Here is a 17,225-nt window from a genome sequence, read left to right on the forward strand (position 1 = left end):
GAGTGCAGTGATGAAATCATGGCTCATTGCAGGCTCAACCTCCTGGGTTCAAGCGATTCTTCCACCTCAGACTCCCAGGTAGCTGGGACTATAGGCATGCACCACCATGCCTAGCTAATTTTTATATTTTTTGTAGTGATGGGGTCTCATCATGTTTCCCAAGCTAGCCTTGAATTCCTGAGCTCGTGATCTACCTGCCACCACCTCTTAAAGTTCTGAGATTACAGGTATGAGCTGCTGTACCCAGCTTATTACATCTCTTTTCAATTAATAACAATTTCTTTATACAGACAGGATCTCACTGTGTTGCCCAGTCTGGGGTTTAGTGGCACTATCACAGCTCACTGTGGCCTGAACTCCTGGGCTCGAGTGATCCTCCTGCCTCAGCCTCCAGAGTAGTTAGCACTATAGGCATGCCCCATCACATCCAGCTAATTTATAATTCTGGTAGAGGCAGGAGTCTCCCTATGTTGCCCAGGCTGGTCTCAAACTCTTGGCTTCAAGCAATCCTCCTGCCTCAGCCTCCCAAAGAGCTGAGATTACAGGTATGAGCCACCACGCCAGCTTCTGTGACTTTAAAAAAATTTTTTTAGACAGGGTCTTGCTGTCACTTGGACTTAAGTGCTGTGGTGCAATCACAGCTCACTGCAGCCTCAACCGCCTCGGCTCAGGCAATTAATTCTCACTTTGGCCTCCCCAGTATCTGGGACACAGGCACATACCACCACACTTGGCTAATCTGTTTTTTATAGAGATGGTTTTTTCCAGGCTGGTGTGGAACTCCTGGGCTCCCAAAGTGCTCCAACCGCAGGCGTGAGGGCCTTCCCTGATATCTTAACCTCCTCTCCCAGAGGAAACATCAGCCAGTATTCTTCCAGTTTTTACTGCAGTCCTCCCATCCCACCCCACACCTGCAGGCTTTCCAAGTACCAGAGCAAAGGCCCAGAGTCTGTGTCCCATCTTCCTGGGGACATTCAAACCCTAGTCCCTAGCCTGAGGCCCATCTGTACCCAGACCTAATGTCTTGGAGGCACTGTGACTTTAATACCCACTTATATTCTGGATGAATTCTGCCTTCCTTTTTGCCACCTAGGGATTTCCAATTCTCTCTTTGATATAGGCTATTTACTTGAAAGTAAATGATGCTGCTTTGGTCAGCACCCCCATTCATTTGTAGTAAGAGGTGGGTACCTACCTGAGTTAACTCAGTCAACCATGTTGATTGGAAATTTGCATGTTTCCTAGGGATTTTTTTTTTAAACAACAGTTGGAATTATCCCACATATACAATTTTGTTTCTCACTTTTCTAATTAACAACAACATAAATTTCCCCATGGGCTTGTGTCTTACCTCTCAATCCCCAGTGTTTAGCACAGGACCAGGCTCAGGGGCACTTACAAATGTTTGTTGAATCCAAGAACATCCTATGTTACAGAAATGAACTCTGGAAAGACCAGTCAGCATGGGTTGGTGACGAATGCCCATGAGTGAGGAACAGAATGAGGTATACATCAGATTTGAAGAGTTGAGGGTTTTGGAGGCTTCTTTGCAGGAAGTTCACCATGGAGCTCTTGGAACTGTTCAACACACAGAAGCAAGGTCTTCTCCTTCCAGGTATGGCTAGAAATATTTATCAATTTAGCCGAGACTCTGATTCCTGGCATGGGATCAGGAAGCCAGCCTCAGCTGCTGTTGTTTTTTCCCTTCTCATTACAGGAGTCAAGAAAAAAACTGTCAAAGCAGATGACGCAACAGTGAAGCTGACTCAGAAATATTCAATCCCCTCAGGAACTTCTCCAAGAAATGGACTGACCATCCTATAAGCTTCCATCTGGAGGTACCTGGGGAAGGGCTTCTTACATTGAGGCCAATAAGAATCCCTGGTGGGTCAGGTGTGGTGGCTCATGCCTGTAATCTCAGGACTTTGGGAGGCCAAGGTGGGCAGATTGCTTGAGCTCAGGAGTTCAAGACCAGTCTGGGCAACCTGGCAAAACCTCATCTCTACAAAAAAACATATAAAAATTAGCCAGGCATGATGGCACATGCCTGCAATCTCTGGAAGGCTGAGGTGGGACGATCACCTAAGCCTGGGAGGTTGAGGCTGCAGTGAGCCATGATGGCACTATGCACTCCAGCCTTGGTGACAGAGCAAGATCTGTCTCAAAAAACAAAACGAAAAACCTCTAGTGATTATAGCCACAGGGAGACAAATCCAGTTTGTAATTTGCTACAGTACAAGGCAATGATGGTCTTCAAGCAATCAGAAACTTGACTTGTACCTGTTGAAAACCTGTCATATGTAATGCTTGGATATTTTTTCTTCCAGTAAAGACATTTTACTGCCATCTGCTGGTCAAGTGTCAGAAATTTTCCAAATACAAACATGTATGGCCTCCCTATAATCCAGCACCCTTTTGCTGCACATAGTCTGCACAACTGTACAATGCAGAATTGAAACCAACATTTGGCCCAACTCTACCATATGCCAGACATTTATCATCGAATCTGAACAACTGTATGAAATAAGTACTTATACCCCAATTTAACAGATAGAAAATATTGGGACCTCTAGGGCAAGGAGGAAGAAGGAGAGGGTATAACTAGAAAAGGGCAAAAAGGGGGCTTGGTCTGTATTGGTAATGGAAAGTCAATTTGGGTGGCAGGATTATGAATGTGTTACAGCTTTCTTTACGACTCAGTACATGGCTAAAATGTTTTACAATAATAATTTAAATCACCTGTGAAGAAAAGATTCAGAGAAGTTAACTGGTCAAAAAAAATCACACTGCCAGACAGAACTCTGATTAGAAGTAGGCCACTTGCAGTTACGCTGCTTTTCTGATGGTTAAATTTAGCACAGAATCAAAGGAGAGCTATAAAGTGTAGGAAGTATTTATTTACATAGGATTGAGTCCAGAGCATCTTGTGACACCCTCTACTTATCTGTCTTACTTGGAGAATAGTCTGAATTTCATATTACATGTTGACCATTCCGAATTTGAAAATACAAAATCCTCAAAAATCTGAAATTTTTTGAGGATCAACATGATGCTCAATGTAAATACTCATTGGAGTATTTCAAATTTCAGATTAGGAATACGCAACTGCTATGTATTCTGCAAATATTCCAAAATCCAAAAAAATTAAAAACACTTCTGGTCCCAACCATTTTGGATAGGGATACTCAACCTATATTGCATACAGGTAATATAGTAGGTGAAAGGCAGGGAGGCTGCAGGATCTAAGTCTACTAAATTGGCCAGGATCATTTCTTAACCTTCAGATACCTATTTAGCAGGGTCTCATTAAAGTTATTTGTCATGTTAGTTCAGTCTGGCCTGGTGCTGGTAATTATAGCTACAAACGCAAGGGCAAAGTTCTTAAGATTTTGAGATGCTCTTTATGCAACAATACTTCCATTTACTCTCTCTCTCTCTCTTTCTCTCTCTCTCTCTGTGTGTGTGTGTGTGTGTCTGTGTAGGGAGAGAAAGGGTGGCAACGGGGTGGAGAGTGGAACTACAATTTATTAAGCGCCTATTATTACAAGCCAAGTAGGGTGTTAAGCATTTTCCTTGTGCTATTCCATTCAATACTCTTCAATCCTGAGGGAAAATGAACCCACTTTAAAAAAGCAAAACAAAAGGTGTTAATGAGGATTGCATAAGACATGCAAGGTCATCAGGGAGTTTACATGCAAGTGGGAGACACAAAATAATACAACAGAAGTTCAGTGTTCTGAGGAAAAAGAAGGGTAAGGGTAGTTATGACATCGGGGGAAGCAGGACTCAGGATAAAACAATTTTAAGATCCATTTTTTTGAGGAAGGAACTGAGGATGACTTTACTACATAGCCTTTTTGGTTAACTTTCTATCGCCAGGAAAAAGCCCTGGGAAGACAGCCTCTCTTGTATGCAAACCCAATTCCAATCTTGGGAGAGAACCTGCTGGTGGGACAAAATTAGGTTTTTCAAGAGATGCTCAAATGGTCAGTTCTAATTATAACCACACTTATCAAAAGGTGAAGCAAAGACGAAAGTTAAAAACTGAGGGGAAATTAAAATTCCCAAATTTGTCAACCAATCTCTAATTTTCTCCGCTACTTTAGCACTACAGTAGTTAGCCATACACTGAAGATCTACTTTACAAAATATATTCCTATGTCTGACAGTCCCACTCTAACAATTTAATCTGACTCATGTAAGTTGGACAGGCTCAAGTACAAGAAACAGAATTCAAAACATGAAAACTAAGCCATCTATCACACACGGTGTCGGTTGGAGAAGCATATTGCTCAGGCTGCAGGGACATTTCATTTATTTAAATGTTTTTATTAAAAAAAAAATTAAAGACCTTCATGGCACAACTTCTTCCCAGCACAGTTATGTTTTAGTTATACCAATTACAATACAATTACAACCAATAAATCAAGGTGGGGGAGGGACTTCTGGCTTCAAACTTAAAAAAAAAAGCAGAGGAAGAGGGGAGGGACCACTTCAAACAAAGTTTAAAAATACTTTAAAAAATCTTTCAGAGTAATTGCCAACAAAACTTTTCATATTGGCCATTCCATTTTCTGCCATCTAAGCAATGCAGACACAGGTAGTGCTGAGAAATAAAGTGTCCCAATACAAGGTATACAGATGAGGTAATTTACAACAACACATAAGTTGTTACTCTGTAAACCCTTGCCTTCCCCCCACCCCCCACCCAATTGGGTTTTTTTCTCTCTCCATGCTTCTGCAGTGACTCTAAGTAGCATTTTTAAAAACTTCTATATTTTAAAAGGCTCTTGGGTGGCACCTCAGAGTCCTCTGCATTCACCTTCGGTTTCTTGCAAGGTCTGATGGGTGTAAGGAGGTCCAGCTGTCTGCAGCTCTCTGCATCAGCCTAAGCTACACCTAGATTTCCGAGCTACAAGGGTAGGGTGTGAAGTCTTGATTTACAACCCTCTCCCCACCTCAAAAGTAAGAATTCATTAGTTATAAGTGTCCTGTTCAATCACAATCCAGTGCAAACATAATAACAAATTGCATCTCTGGCACATCTGGTGCTTTTAGCTTCTGCACAAATTCAACATGGTAACCCTCACAGCATTCTAGGGCATAAAAGGGTCAAGTACAATAAATATCCACTGTAAGTGGTCATAAGGAAGAAAATCACCCTGCCACACAGTCAGAATGTTTTCCCTTCAGCTCTCCCTATAGTTGAGAAGCGCTATAAAAGGAGGCTTTAGCATCCTCTAAAGTTTACCATTATATTCACTAAAGCCACCACCTTGATAAGGTTACTAAAGCCAAGATGGGTTACAAAGTTAGGTTAAGTTCATTAAATTCAACTCCCCAATTATGTTTACCTATGATGCCTAGGTGAGAAAGGCTTGTGAATCTATAAAGGTAGGAGAATGGGGAACTAAGATTTCAGGCCTTAAAATATGTTGGAAGAATTTTTCCTAGTTCCCATAAGCAGCTACTGTAATGTAATGAAATAACAGGAGAAAAAACAGAGCTGATGGTTTTGCTATTGTGCTTAAAAAACTAGGCTTCCTCAGTGAAGCACCTGATAAACTTAGGTGGTTGGATTACAGTGGAAAGTCCACTTTACACATACACAAACACACACAAAAACTGGCGACTTTTTCCATCCCCAATCCCTGCACTGCTGAGACACAAAATGAGTTTTATGGCAAAGGATCCTTAATCCCCAGAGACGCTTTGGCTTGTGGTGCTTTTTTTTAAGGCCTCTCTGCCCTGCCCAGTACCATGGGTCGAATGAGGGGTGTATAAAAATGGGGGCCTTGGGAAGCCTCCACGGTACAGGGCTGCAGGCCCCTCAGATGTGAACATGAGACACCCACCCAGCAAGACCTTTACACAGGGAACTTAAATCTAACCTTGATAAATAAAACCAAATGTTTATTTACACCAAAGAATTCCAACACTGGATCTTTCACATATGAAGGACAAAGTATTATATATATACACACAGCAAGGGGTGGCAGGGCTGTAACAAGAGAGTTTATAATTTTCCCACAATTACAGGTCTACCATTTCAGCTTCAATGGAGATAGTGGCTCTGCTCCTACCTCTCAAGATACATTTATAAGACTGAGGAGCAGGTCTTCTCGCTGGATGGCATGTGAGGGAAGGGGAAGGAAGGTAGGAGGAAAAGAAGGTAGAAAGCTTAAAATGGAACTCAGTGTGGCCACATCTCCCATTAGCTCTAGCATGAAACCTGTATAGACAATGTTTGTTTCTTTTGTAAAAAGCAATTAAGTTATGCCCAGCAACTAACTGAATGCAACAATGGCCAAGACAAAGAAAACTGAGAAAGATTTTGCCTTCCCCCTCCTACCAGCTATGGAACACACCATGTTGGGAGATGAATAGGGAAAGATCAAGGTAAGGAGCCTGGGAGGGAAGGTATCAAAATTTTAAACTGAACTCAAACTAAAATTATAAATGAGTTGGATTTAGGGTTAGATCAATAAGACATGATTCTTACTGAATAGAAGTTTTTAGTATCTGTCTGCATTTTGGGTAGATTTTCAACATCTCAACATAACTAAGACACACTTCCACGAGAGCCACCAGGATAAGCCCACTGAAGCGCTTCTGGAGTAAAGTGATGTAAATGACCAGCAAGCAGTCCACTGCTCCTACAGATTGGGTCCTCCCTTCCTTCTTTCCTTCCTGCCTCCTTTCTTCCCGCCTTTCTTGAGAAGCTACATTTTTGTAATCTCTGGAGAAGAGCACAAGATACCAACCCCCCAAAGTGTGGGATGGTGGAGGAACAATGGTGGGAATGGGAAGAAATCTCCACCCAAATGCAGCAGCCGGGATTAAGGCTGGTTTATCTTTGTTCTTTTGTGATGAGGAACTAAATTTGGAAGGGGAGAAAAAAAATTGTCCATGAAATATTCCACCTGCAGGTAATTTTTCAGGGAATCCCCTGAGTTATGAAAAGTTCGAGTAAAAAAAAAAAAAAGAAAAAAGAAAAAAAGAAAATCAGCCTATTATAATTTTTTTTTTATGACTGAACTACTATAAATCCACAAGCAACGGTTCAGACACGGTGCTTCTGAAGTGTTTCACCCCTCCCCGCCAGGCGCAAGCTGCATCAAGGAGGGTGGACTCCCCCACCTCTGCTCAGGCATCAGGAGACAGATAGAGCTGTTACTGCTGAGCGCCAGCGGCAGCTGGAACAGGCATCCCAAGGGGGTTGGCAGCAGCAATCACTGGTGAGCCTGCCAGAGGTCCAAGGGGTGAAGGGGTTGGCACTGAAGAAATCCCTGAAAGAAAACAGATGTCAGTGAGCCAGAGACACGAACCATAGCAATCTTACCAGTTTCTCCTAGCAGTTGCTGCAAAACTAACAAGAATTCTTTACTGAAGACTCCTTCTTGGCCAGATTTTTGCATATACTTTAAGTCTGATTCTCACAAATTCACGTTAAAGTGGCAAGTCCTAATTAATTTAGGAGACAGGTAAAGAAATCTAGGCTTGGACAGTTTCAGCAGTTTGTCCAAGGTACACCACTAGCAACTGGCAACCACGGTTAGATTCTAACCCAGGCCTGTATAGGGCAGTGCTGTCCAACCTGGTGGCCACTAGCCAACCACATGTGGCTGCTGGGCACCTGAAATATGGCTAGTGCAACTGAGGAATTACATTTTAAATTTTATTCAATTTTAATTAAATACCTCCTGGCTAGTCACTACCACAGTGAACAGCACAGGACTGCAGTCAAAGCTCATGTGCTCTTATACCACGCTGTCCTGATAGCTGGCAGTTTTCAAAATTACTAAAAGTCAATTTGAATGGGGAAGGTAGTACTTTCTAAGCTAAAACTGTATTTTGGAGTTTATTTCCATTTGATTTCTTCTGCCTCTCTAATCGTGTGTGTGTGTGTGTGTGTGTGTGTGTGTGTGTGTACACAGGTAATATATTCACATGGTTCAAAACACAAAAGGTTCAAAAAGTATACAAAGGCCAGGTGCAGTGGCTCATGCCTATTGTAATCCCAGCACTTTGGGAGGCCGAGGCGGGTCGATCACCTGAGGTCAGGAGTTCAAGATCAGCCTGGCTAACAAAGTGAAATCCCATCTCTACTATTAATACAAAATAATTAGCCAGGTGTCGTGGCACAGGCCTGTAATCCCAGCTACTTGGAAGGCTGAAGTAGGAGAATTGCTTGAACCCAGGAGGCAAAGGTTGCAGTGAGCTGAGATCGCACCATTGCACTCCAGCCTGGGCAACAAAGTGAAACAAAACAAAACAAGTATGCAGTGAAAAATTTCCCACACCCTATTGCTTGGCCAACTTATGGCACCATTTTTGGGGCATATCCTTCCAGAGACATTTAACACTTGTACATGAATATCATTTTATAAGAATATTCATATAAGAATAAAAAAAATAAAACAAAAAAATACAAAAGAAGAATATTCATATAAGAATCATACAGGCCAGGCACAGTGGCTCACACCTATAATCCCTGCACTTTGGGAGGCCAAGTTGGTTGGATCACCTGAGGTCAGGAGTTTGAGACAGCCTGGCCAACATGGTGAAACCCCATCTCTACTAAAAATACAAACATCAGCTGAGTGTGATGGCAGGCACCTGTAGTCCTAGCTACCTGGGAGGCTGAGGTGGGAGAATCGCTTGAACCCAGGAAGCGGAGGTTGCAGTGAGCTGAGGTTGTGCCACTGCACTCCAGCCTGGGTGACAGAGCAAGACCCTGTCTCAAAAAAGAATCGTATATGAGAACATCATTACATATTCTTCTCCACTCCTGCTCTTAGACATGGCTCTGCATCTTACTTTTTTTGTTTTGTTTTTGAGACAGTCTCACTTTGTCACCTAGGCTGGAGTGCAGTAGTGTGATTCTGGCTCACTGCAACCTCTGCCTCCCAGGTTCAAGCGATTATCTTGCCTTAGCCTCCAAGTAGGTGGGATTAAAGGCGCCTGCCACCATGCTCAGCTAATTTTTTGTATTTACAGCAGAGACAAGGTTTTGCTATGCTGGCCAGGCTGGTCTCGAACTCCTGACCTCAAGTGATCCACCTGCGTCAGCCTCCCAAAGTGCTGGAATTACAGGCATAAGCCACTGCACCTGGCCCTGCATCTTGCTTTTTTTTTTTTTTTTATTTTTGGAGACGGAGTCTCACTCTGGTGCCAGGCTGGAGTGCAGTGGCGCAATCTCTGCTCACTGCAACCTCCACCTCCTGGGTTAAAGCGATTCTTCTGCCTCAGTCTCCTGAGTAGCTGGGACTACAGGCGCACACCACCATACCCAGCTACTTTTTGTATTTTTAGTAGAGACGGGGTTTCATCATGTTGGCCAGGATGGTCTCAATGTCTTGACCTCGTGATCCACCCACCTCAGCTTCTCAAAGTGCTGGGATTACAGGTATGAGCCACCACACCTGGCCTGCATCTTGCTTTTTAAATTTCACATTATTATATTGGAGTTCGAACTCTAACAGAACATAAAACGCATTCATTCTTTTCTCCAGCTGCATCATATTCCATTAAATGGATATATCATGACTGATTTAACCAGTTTCCTACTGATAGCTATTCTCAATGTTTTGTTATTACAAATAAGGCTACAAGTAGGCTTGGATACACAGTACTCTGTATAGAGGTAGGATACTCAAGGGGTAAATTCTAGAAGGCAGCTAGTTCCTTAAAATGGGGGGTGGGGAGCAACAGCATTTGAGAGTATCTAGATAAATGCCTTCACTACCACACGTGAACCCATTTGGATGTTGCCTACATGTATAATCTTATCGTATGTGCCTCTAGTTCCTTTGGCGTAATTGGGTACTCTATAAAAACTCACTATACATCACACTGATTCAATAATTAAAAACAATTTTACTTATGTTTTTATAACTCATACTCTGTAGTTGCTCTGTTAAATATGAGAACTGTCCTTGTACACACACACCCCTATGTACAAACCCCATCTTTACACCCCAATTTCTTAATATTGTTTCTGATATTGTACACTCTACTCAAGACAGTGTCACTGAAGTATACCAAGTGTTAAGCGTGCTGAAACCTGGTGAGAAAAGTTATAAGACCACCAGTACAGAGAAAAGAAGGTATACAATAAATAAGATCACAAAGCTAAGAATAGTAATTGACTTCCACATTTTTTTTTAAAAGAAATTTACCAGTGAACTGACCTGACATCATATTGGCGCTGCTGACAGGCGTACTTCCCCCTGCCATGCTAGATGAACCCATTCGAGCCTGGTCCTTCACAACAGTGTCTAGAAAAGAGACAAAAAAGGCTAAGTTCTGTTTTGCTTGAAAGATTAAACTAATGGTCTGGGAGCCTGAAAGCAGCAAGCTTCATTCTTTGCATTTTATTTATACTCTACATTATTCCCCAAAGAACTTAAGGTGGCAATTGCCTTCACCACAAATTAGACAAGTGATAAAAAACAGAAATAGCTTTCCTATCAAACTGTGGTAAAAGTTAACCCTTCAATATTTTGTTATTACAAATAAGGCTACAAGTAAGCTTGGATATACATTACTTTGTACAGAGGTAGGATACTCAGGGATACTTTCAACCAAACGGTAGAAAGATGAGGTAATTATTTATTGTAGAGCTAATTTAAAATGAAGCTGCTTCTGTTGAGGTTTAACGGAGACATGACAATGTAACTCGGCAAAGATGGTAATATATTACCAGTGTGTCCACAGCTCAGTACCAAGTAGGCCAAAGGTATAGATAGGTCCATGTAGGTTAGGGCTGTGACCACATTCTCTATCCCAATCAGCCTGTCTGCCTGCTTCTGGTACAGAAGACTGGACAAAAGTATAAATCATTCACTACAAAACCATCACCCAAGGAAAAATGCAATGTTGCAGCTAATATCACAGTGAGGATGGGGTGGGTCTAAGTGGCATTTTCACTTAGGATGGCACAGGTGGTTATATTCACACATCTAAGTCAAGGTGTTCATACAATATTAAGATTTGTAAGCCTCATTAGCTCTTTTCAGTGAATGGTTACTAGAGACAGGACAGATACAGGGCTGTGTATTCTAATTCAACCATTCCAGACAGAGGCACTGAGACATCCTCACAGTATGAAAGAAGTATATTTAGAAATGCTCTTGGGTCATGTATTATGTTAGAGAAGAATTATTCCAATAATTGCGCAGTGTAGTTGCCATCACTATACCCACTGGAAGAATCTGAGGCTAGTGTAGGTGAATTAGCTTTGCAGCAAGCAGACAGGAGCTGGGATTACAACGCTGTGCTGTAGGACTCTGGGCCTGCACAAGCTCTGTGGGCTAGACAGCTGGACTCACAGAAATAAGGGTGCTCCATGGCTTCTCTTGCAGTAAGCCGTGACTGGTGGTCATATCGCAGCAGTTTGTCCAGGAAATCCAAGGCCTCAGGGCTGACAAGATGCTGATTTTCACTGTGGACAAAGCGTTCCCATCGCTTTCGAGAGTGTCTGCAGGACCAAAAGAGGGAATGAGAAATGGGCCATGTGGGCAGAGAAGCCCAACATTTCATTTCTACATTTTTCTTAGTGGTTAAAAGCCCAGCCAAAAGCAAAGAGGAATCAAAACTCAAGAGAGTAGTCTTGTACCACTCTGCCACTGCATGGGACAACAAAGCTAACTGGAGACTGGAAATAACATAGATAGAGTAAAAAAAGACATGAGTCCTCTCAATTTTAAGAAACATAATTCAGATTACTTGACAGGATGTGAATTGCTTCTGTGTAGCAAGGAGGGTCAGGTGGCTGAGCCAACCAGGCCTACTTTCCATCCTCACACATATTCCTGGCATCTCTGCCACTTGGCCAGCAAAAGCCTTTGTATCGGGAAAGTCCATCTCCTCCTGTTAAGTGGTTAGTATATAAGTACTGTACCCAGTCATTATTGTTAAAGTCAGTTGTCTGCACATCAGTCATTTTTTTGAGACAGGGTCTCACTCTGTTGCCCAGGCTGGAGTGCAGTCATATGTTCATAGCTCTCTGTAGCCTTCCTTCCTGGGCTCAAGGGATGCTCCTGCTTCAGCTTCCTAGCAGTCTGGACTACTGGCACACATCACTATGCCTAGGTGACTTTTTATTTTTTTGTGGAGTTGAGGGTCTCACTATCTTGCCCAGGCTGGTCTCCACCTCCTGGGATCAACTGATCCTCCTGCCTCGGCCTCCTAAAGTTCTAGGATTACAGATATGAGCTACTATGCCCCGCCTGCACATCAGTCTTAAAGCATGCATTTTCTATTTCAATTTCTTTCTCTTGGAGAGAGTTTTGTCATTTAAAGAAGCTAGGTTTATGAAGTGAGATTTTTATTTCTGGCTCAACTGTAACCCGTCTACTAGAATCTACACTTCATTTTGCAGGAATCCTCTAGCTATATAGTCCCTCCATCAGATTCCCGTAAGTGAATCTGAATAAAGGGCCATTCAATCCAATGCCTTTATCAGAGGACTGCTCAATGCAGCATCCTGTGGCAATGGACCACTGTTAGCAAAGAGAACATAACTGTTCTGAAGATCCTAAGCGCCAGTTCATACCCAAAGTGCTTAAGCCACAGATGCACATATTGTGTTTCATGACTTACCTGCCCAAGATATCATTGAAACGTGGATCTAATTCAATGTTGTATTTGTCAATATAGTCATATAAATCTTCTGTCCCCAGAACTTTGGCTATCCTCACCAACTAGTATTAAAGAAAGAGAAAAACCCATACCACAAGCACATTATATCATTAAATCAACAATTAATAATGATTGAATTAATATAAAGGCATCATCATGTCTACAGGTATGAATGCTAGACCTCCTAACAATTTAGACTTCAACTCAATGTGACAGTGTTAGAAAAAGCAAATCACTTTATAAACTGGTTCCTTCCTCTTGAAATGTCACCCTGGTGAACTCAAAACCCAATTGAAGATGTGCCACTTCTTTTGGGAAGCTCCCCTTGCACACTCAGACTACTCACCGCTACTGCCTTTTTTGCCTTGTCCACACTTCTACTCTGAAGTTACGACTATAATCTATTTCCTTGTATGTTTGACTCCCTTACAAGATTGACTATGAACTATTTGAGGGAAGAACTGTTCTTTTTTTTTCTGTAATCCTCAGTACTGCATGGCACTTGATACAGAGTTACTGACTTTAATGGAATTCAGGTTGTATTCTTTGACTCATTAAAAATGGACATGGTGCTCAAAGGGAACAAGGCAGTGGTACCTTCCACAAGGTCCTAGAATCATTCCAGGTTCTTGTGAATGAAACAGCCCTTTAATCTTCAAGGGGGAAGTGGAGTTAGTTTAAAAAGCATCTATAACTCAACCCATATAAAGAGACAAAAGGATCATAGAAATACCACATATAGGCTAATATACTGTAGAAAACATCATATTGGAGAATAAGTTTGTATTAGGAGAATTCTAAGGTAATGTCCTATTTTAAAAATCTGCATGACAATTTACATGTATTCTTCACAATAAAACAGGCAATGCAAATGACAAAGACTAGGGGGAAAGTCTGATTTCCAAAAGCTAAGCTGGTAGCTCACAAAACATCGATCTAATGATCAATATCAGGGTGGCAGAACAAACAGTGAACTGAAAATTATAGGCAGTTCTGGCTATCACTGCATTAGACCAGGAAATTTTTTGATGTGTATAATATATATTACCTGATCATAATTGTCATGTCCATGGAAAAATGGCTCCTTCCGAAAGATCATACTTGCCAGCATACAGCCCAAACTCCACATATCCAAACTATAATCATACATCTGCATAAAAGTAAATTCAGTTATTATTCGTGAATCCCCAGGCTTGTCGCTTCAAAATAAAAAATTGATTTTTTTTAAATTAAAAAATCACTCCACTGACTCAAAAATCAAAACACTAATAACATCTTCATATATTTCTTTTTAGTCGTTTATGCATGCTTTCACTCTATTTTAAAACAAATTTTACTTTTCTTTCTTCTTTTTTTCAAAAAAGATACAGGGTCTTGCTCTGTTGCCCAGGCTGGAGTGTAGTAGCGCGAACATAGCTCACTGTAGCCTCCAACTCCTGGGCTTAGGGCTCCTGAGTAGGTAGGACCACAGGCACAGACCGCTATGCTCAGCTAATGTACATACTATTCTGAATTGTTTTCTTCACTTACATTAAAAAAAAAAAATTTCCAAATTGTTAGCCTATAGAGATCATCTAATGTGTATCATTAGTATTTTATAACATGAATGTTTTTTAGAATTTAATCTTTAATTTTCCTATATAGGACAGTGTTCTGTTTTTCATAATTAGTAATATGGTAAATAATATTTTTATGCATAAAATGCTATTTGAGCTCAGAGCTATAGCCTTAAGATCTCAAGAAAGAGATTTCTACAAGAACTAAGAGACTGAAACTTTTAAAATCAACTGATAACCTGGAGAGACTGGGCATAAAAGACGCTCCTAAGAAAACTTTAGATTTTTAAATACTTGGCAAATCTATTATTAATTTGGTTCCCTTCTCCTTTCTCTGTGAGGGAAAAGAAGGCTTTTGGGGGAAAGTGGGGCGAAGGGCTTTATATTTAGTATACAATTCAGAAGAAAAAGAAAACATTCTTGAATTTACTCTGAAGATTGGTTAAACTCAGTTACAGGTTGGGCATGGTGGCTAATGCCTGTAATCTCAGCACTTTAGGGAGCTGACGTGGGAGGATGGGTTGTACCCAGGAGTTTGAGATCAGCCTGGGCAACATAGTGAGACTTTCTCTCTATAAATAAAAAAATTAAAAATTTAGCTAGGTGTGGTAGTACATGCCTGTAGTCCCAGCTACTCAGGAGGCTATGGTGGGAGGATTACTTGAGCCCAGAAGTTCGAGGCTGCAGTGAGCTAAGATCATGGCACTGCACTCCAGCATGGGCAATAGAGCAAAACCCTGCCTCAAAAAACAAACAAAAACAACCAGGCTTACAATTTTCAAACCAGTTCTGGAACTTCTGATTACAGAACATATCTTTGGTTATTTTCCCTCAAGTTAGGATCAAATACAGACCTATTCATATTCTACTGACACTGTGACAATAAAAGAAATGTAAGTTATGGTACATAATTGAGGTGATTTATATTTTACATTTCATATAAAAAGGACAGCTATTACTGTGCATAAGTGGCCTACTTAAATGCACAAAATGACACTGTTCTTGGGTAAATTATGTGCAAAATAAACACAGGACCAAAACTGTACCTGCCCTTCTCACCTGATAGTCTACAAGTAGCTCAGGACCTTTGAAGTATCGGGAAGCAACTCGGACATTATATTCTTGGCCAGGATGATAAAACTCAGCCAAACCCCAGTCTATTAGTCGAAGCTGAAAAAGAATAAATTATGAGCAATTTTATCCTTCTCTAAGCTACCCACATTGTGCTATTAGCATACTCTTGATAAAATGTACCAGCCATGTCACTGTCTACTGAAACCCCTTCACTGACTACTTATAGCCTTTAGGATGAAAATCAAACTTTTTAGTTTGACATACAACTTTCTCCAAGATTTTGTTCCTAAAAGACACAATATCATTTGTGCCTTTCAAATTTCTTAAACTGCTCAATAACTAAAATGTCCCCACTACCCAACCTATAATCCTATTGGTAAGCATCTCCTTAACTTTTGGAATATTTAAGTTAGCTCCTCAATGAAGTCTTTTCTAATTATTTAAATAGAACTGATCATTGCCTTCGGCCCCCTGAACTTTATATATATATCTCTTTAACAGAACCTACAACTCTTTATGTTTTCTACCTTCCTTTTTCAATATGGATGACAAGCTCCTTGGGGGTAGGGACTATTTTATTCACTTTTGTAATTTTCAGAATTCAACATAATGCCTGGTATACAGGAGAAAAATGAATAAATATTTGCTGGACAGATGAAATAACAGAAAAGTCATACACTACAGCTTTTACCAAAATGTGTCCTAAACGTGGAAAAAGGGATAAGAGGCAAGCTTATTCGTCTGTTGTGCTTAGCACGACCATGATATGAAGTGCCAGCAGTAGGCCCTGAGGAATAACATCTGAATGCTCTGGCACTAAGTTTACTGCCCACATCTCAAAACGAAACCTTTGATTATTCCCTGCAAAGCCACCTCCATAGTCTCCCCCTGCTCAGTTAAAGGTGATATTCATCCTGTCATATAAGCCAAAACTTCAGATTCACCCTGGATTCTTGTTTCCCTCAGACCTCACATTTAATCTGTCAACAAATCCTGAAGGCTCCATCATATTCTGATTATTATCATCACCTCCACTGCCACTGCCCTGATCCAAGTCACCACCACCTCTTGTTTGATATATTGCCATAGCCCCTTCTCCCAACCAGTCTCAGTGCTTTCACTCTTGCCCTCTAGTTTAAATAGTTTAATAAATACTAAATAGTTTAATAATTGTTTTACAAATATTAAATATTTAAAAATAAATATAAATAGCTTTTTAAAAGGATTGTTCAGGTTGCTATGGAGAGATTACAGATTCACAGGAAACTGCAAAAGTAGTAGAGATTCTCTATACCCTTTACCTGGTTTCCCCTAATAGTAACATCTTACATAACAGTAAGTACAGTAAGTACCAAAATACATACAGTACAGTACCAAAATCAAGAAACTGACATTGGCACAATTCAGAAAGATCTTATTCAGGTTTCACCAGTTTTACATGCATGCGTGTGTTTGCGTATGTTTCTAAGCAATTTTATTATGTGCAAATTCATATAATCTCCTCCACAAGATCATCACACACATGTCCTGTGTATTAGCCCAACCCCTCTGCTCTTTATCTCTATCATTTTGAGAATGCTATAGAACTGGAGTCACTGGCATATAACTTTTTTTGAGATTGCCTTTTTTCACTAAGCATAAGATCCATCCAAGTTGTTGCATGTATCATAGGTCTTTCCTTTTTATTACCGAGAAACACTACTTCATAATGACATATAGTATGGATATGCCAGTGTGTTTAACCTTTCCCTCATTAAAGGGCATTTTTTCCCCTAATTTTTTTTTTTTTTTTTTTTAGAAGGCGCCTTGCTCTGTCACCCAGGCTGGAGTGCAGTGGCGCAATCTTGGCTCACTGCAACCTCCGCCTCCCGGTTCAAGTTATTCTCCTGTCTCAGCCTCCTGAGTAGCTGGGATTACAGACATGCACCATCATGCCCAGATAATTTTTTT

The 17,225-nt window shown here is 40.9% G+C and overlaps 1 protein-coding gene across 4 annotated transcripts in view; it reads right to left on the minus strand.

Moving 5' to 3' along the window:
• Positions 1–4,308: 4,308 nt before the first annotated feature.
• CSNK2A1 (casein kinase 2 alpha 1) overlaps positions 4,309–17,225 on the minus strand; it is a 74,104-nt gene continuing 61,187 nt past the window's right edge. For 3 of the 4 annotated variants that reach the window (XM_017515242.2, XM_017515261.2, XM_017515272.2), the window contains 6 exons: positions 15,261–15,371; positions 13,694–13,795; positions 12,607–12,707; positions 11,334–11,482; positions 10,194–10,280; positions 4,309–7,289 (listed from right to left, as the gene is read on the minus strand). In XM_017515242.2, coding sequence (XP_017370731.1) covers positions 7,174–7,289; positions 10,194–10,280; positions 11,334–11,482; positions 12,607–12,707; positions 13,694–13,795; positions 15,261–15,371 — 666 coding nt within the window. In that variant the 3' untranslated portion in view covers positions 4,309–7,173. The remainder of the gene's footprint in view (positions 7,290–10,193; positions 10,281–11,333; positions 11,483–12,606; positions 12,708–13,693; positions 13,796–15,260; positions 15,372–17,225) is intronic. The other variant, XM_017515246.2, reaches the window with a different exon arrangement.

Source organism: Cebus imitator, unplaced genomic scaffold (assembly GCF_001604975.1).
Source record: "Cebus imitator isolate Cc_AM_T3 unplaced genomic scaffold, Cebus_imitator-1.0 Scaffold18, whole genome shotgun sequence".
NCBI classification, from domain to species: domain Eukaryota; kingdom Metazoa; phylum Chordata; class Mammalia; order Primates; family Cebidae; genus Cebus; species Cebus imitator.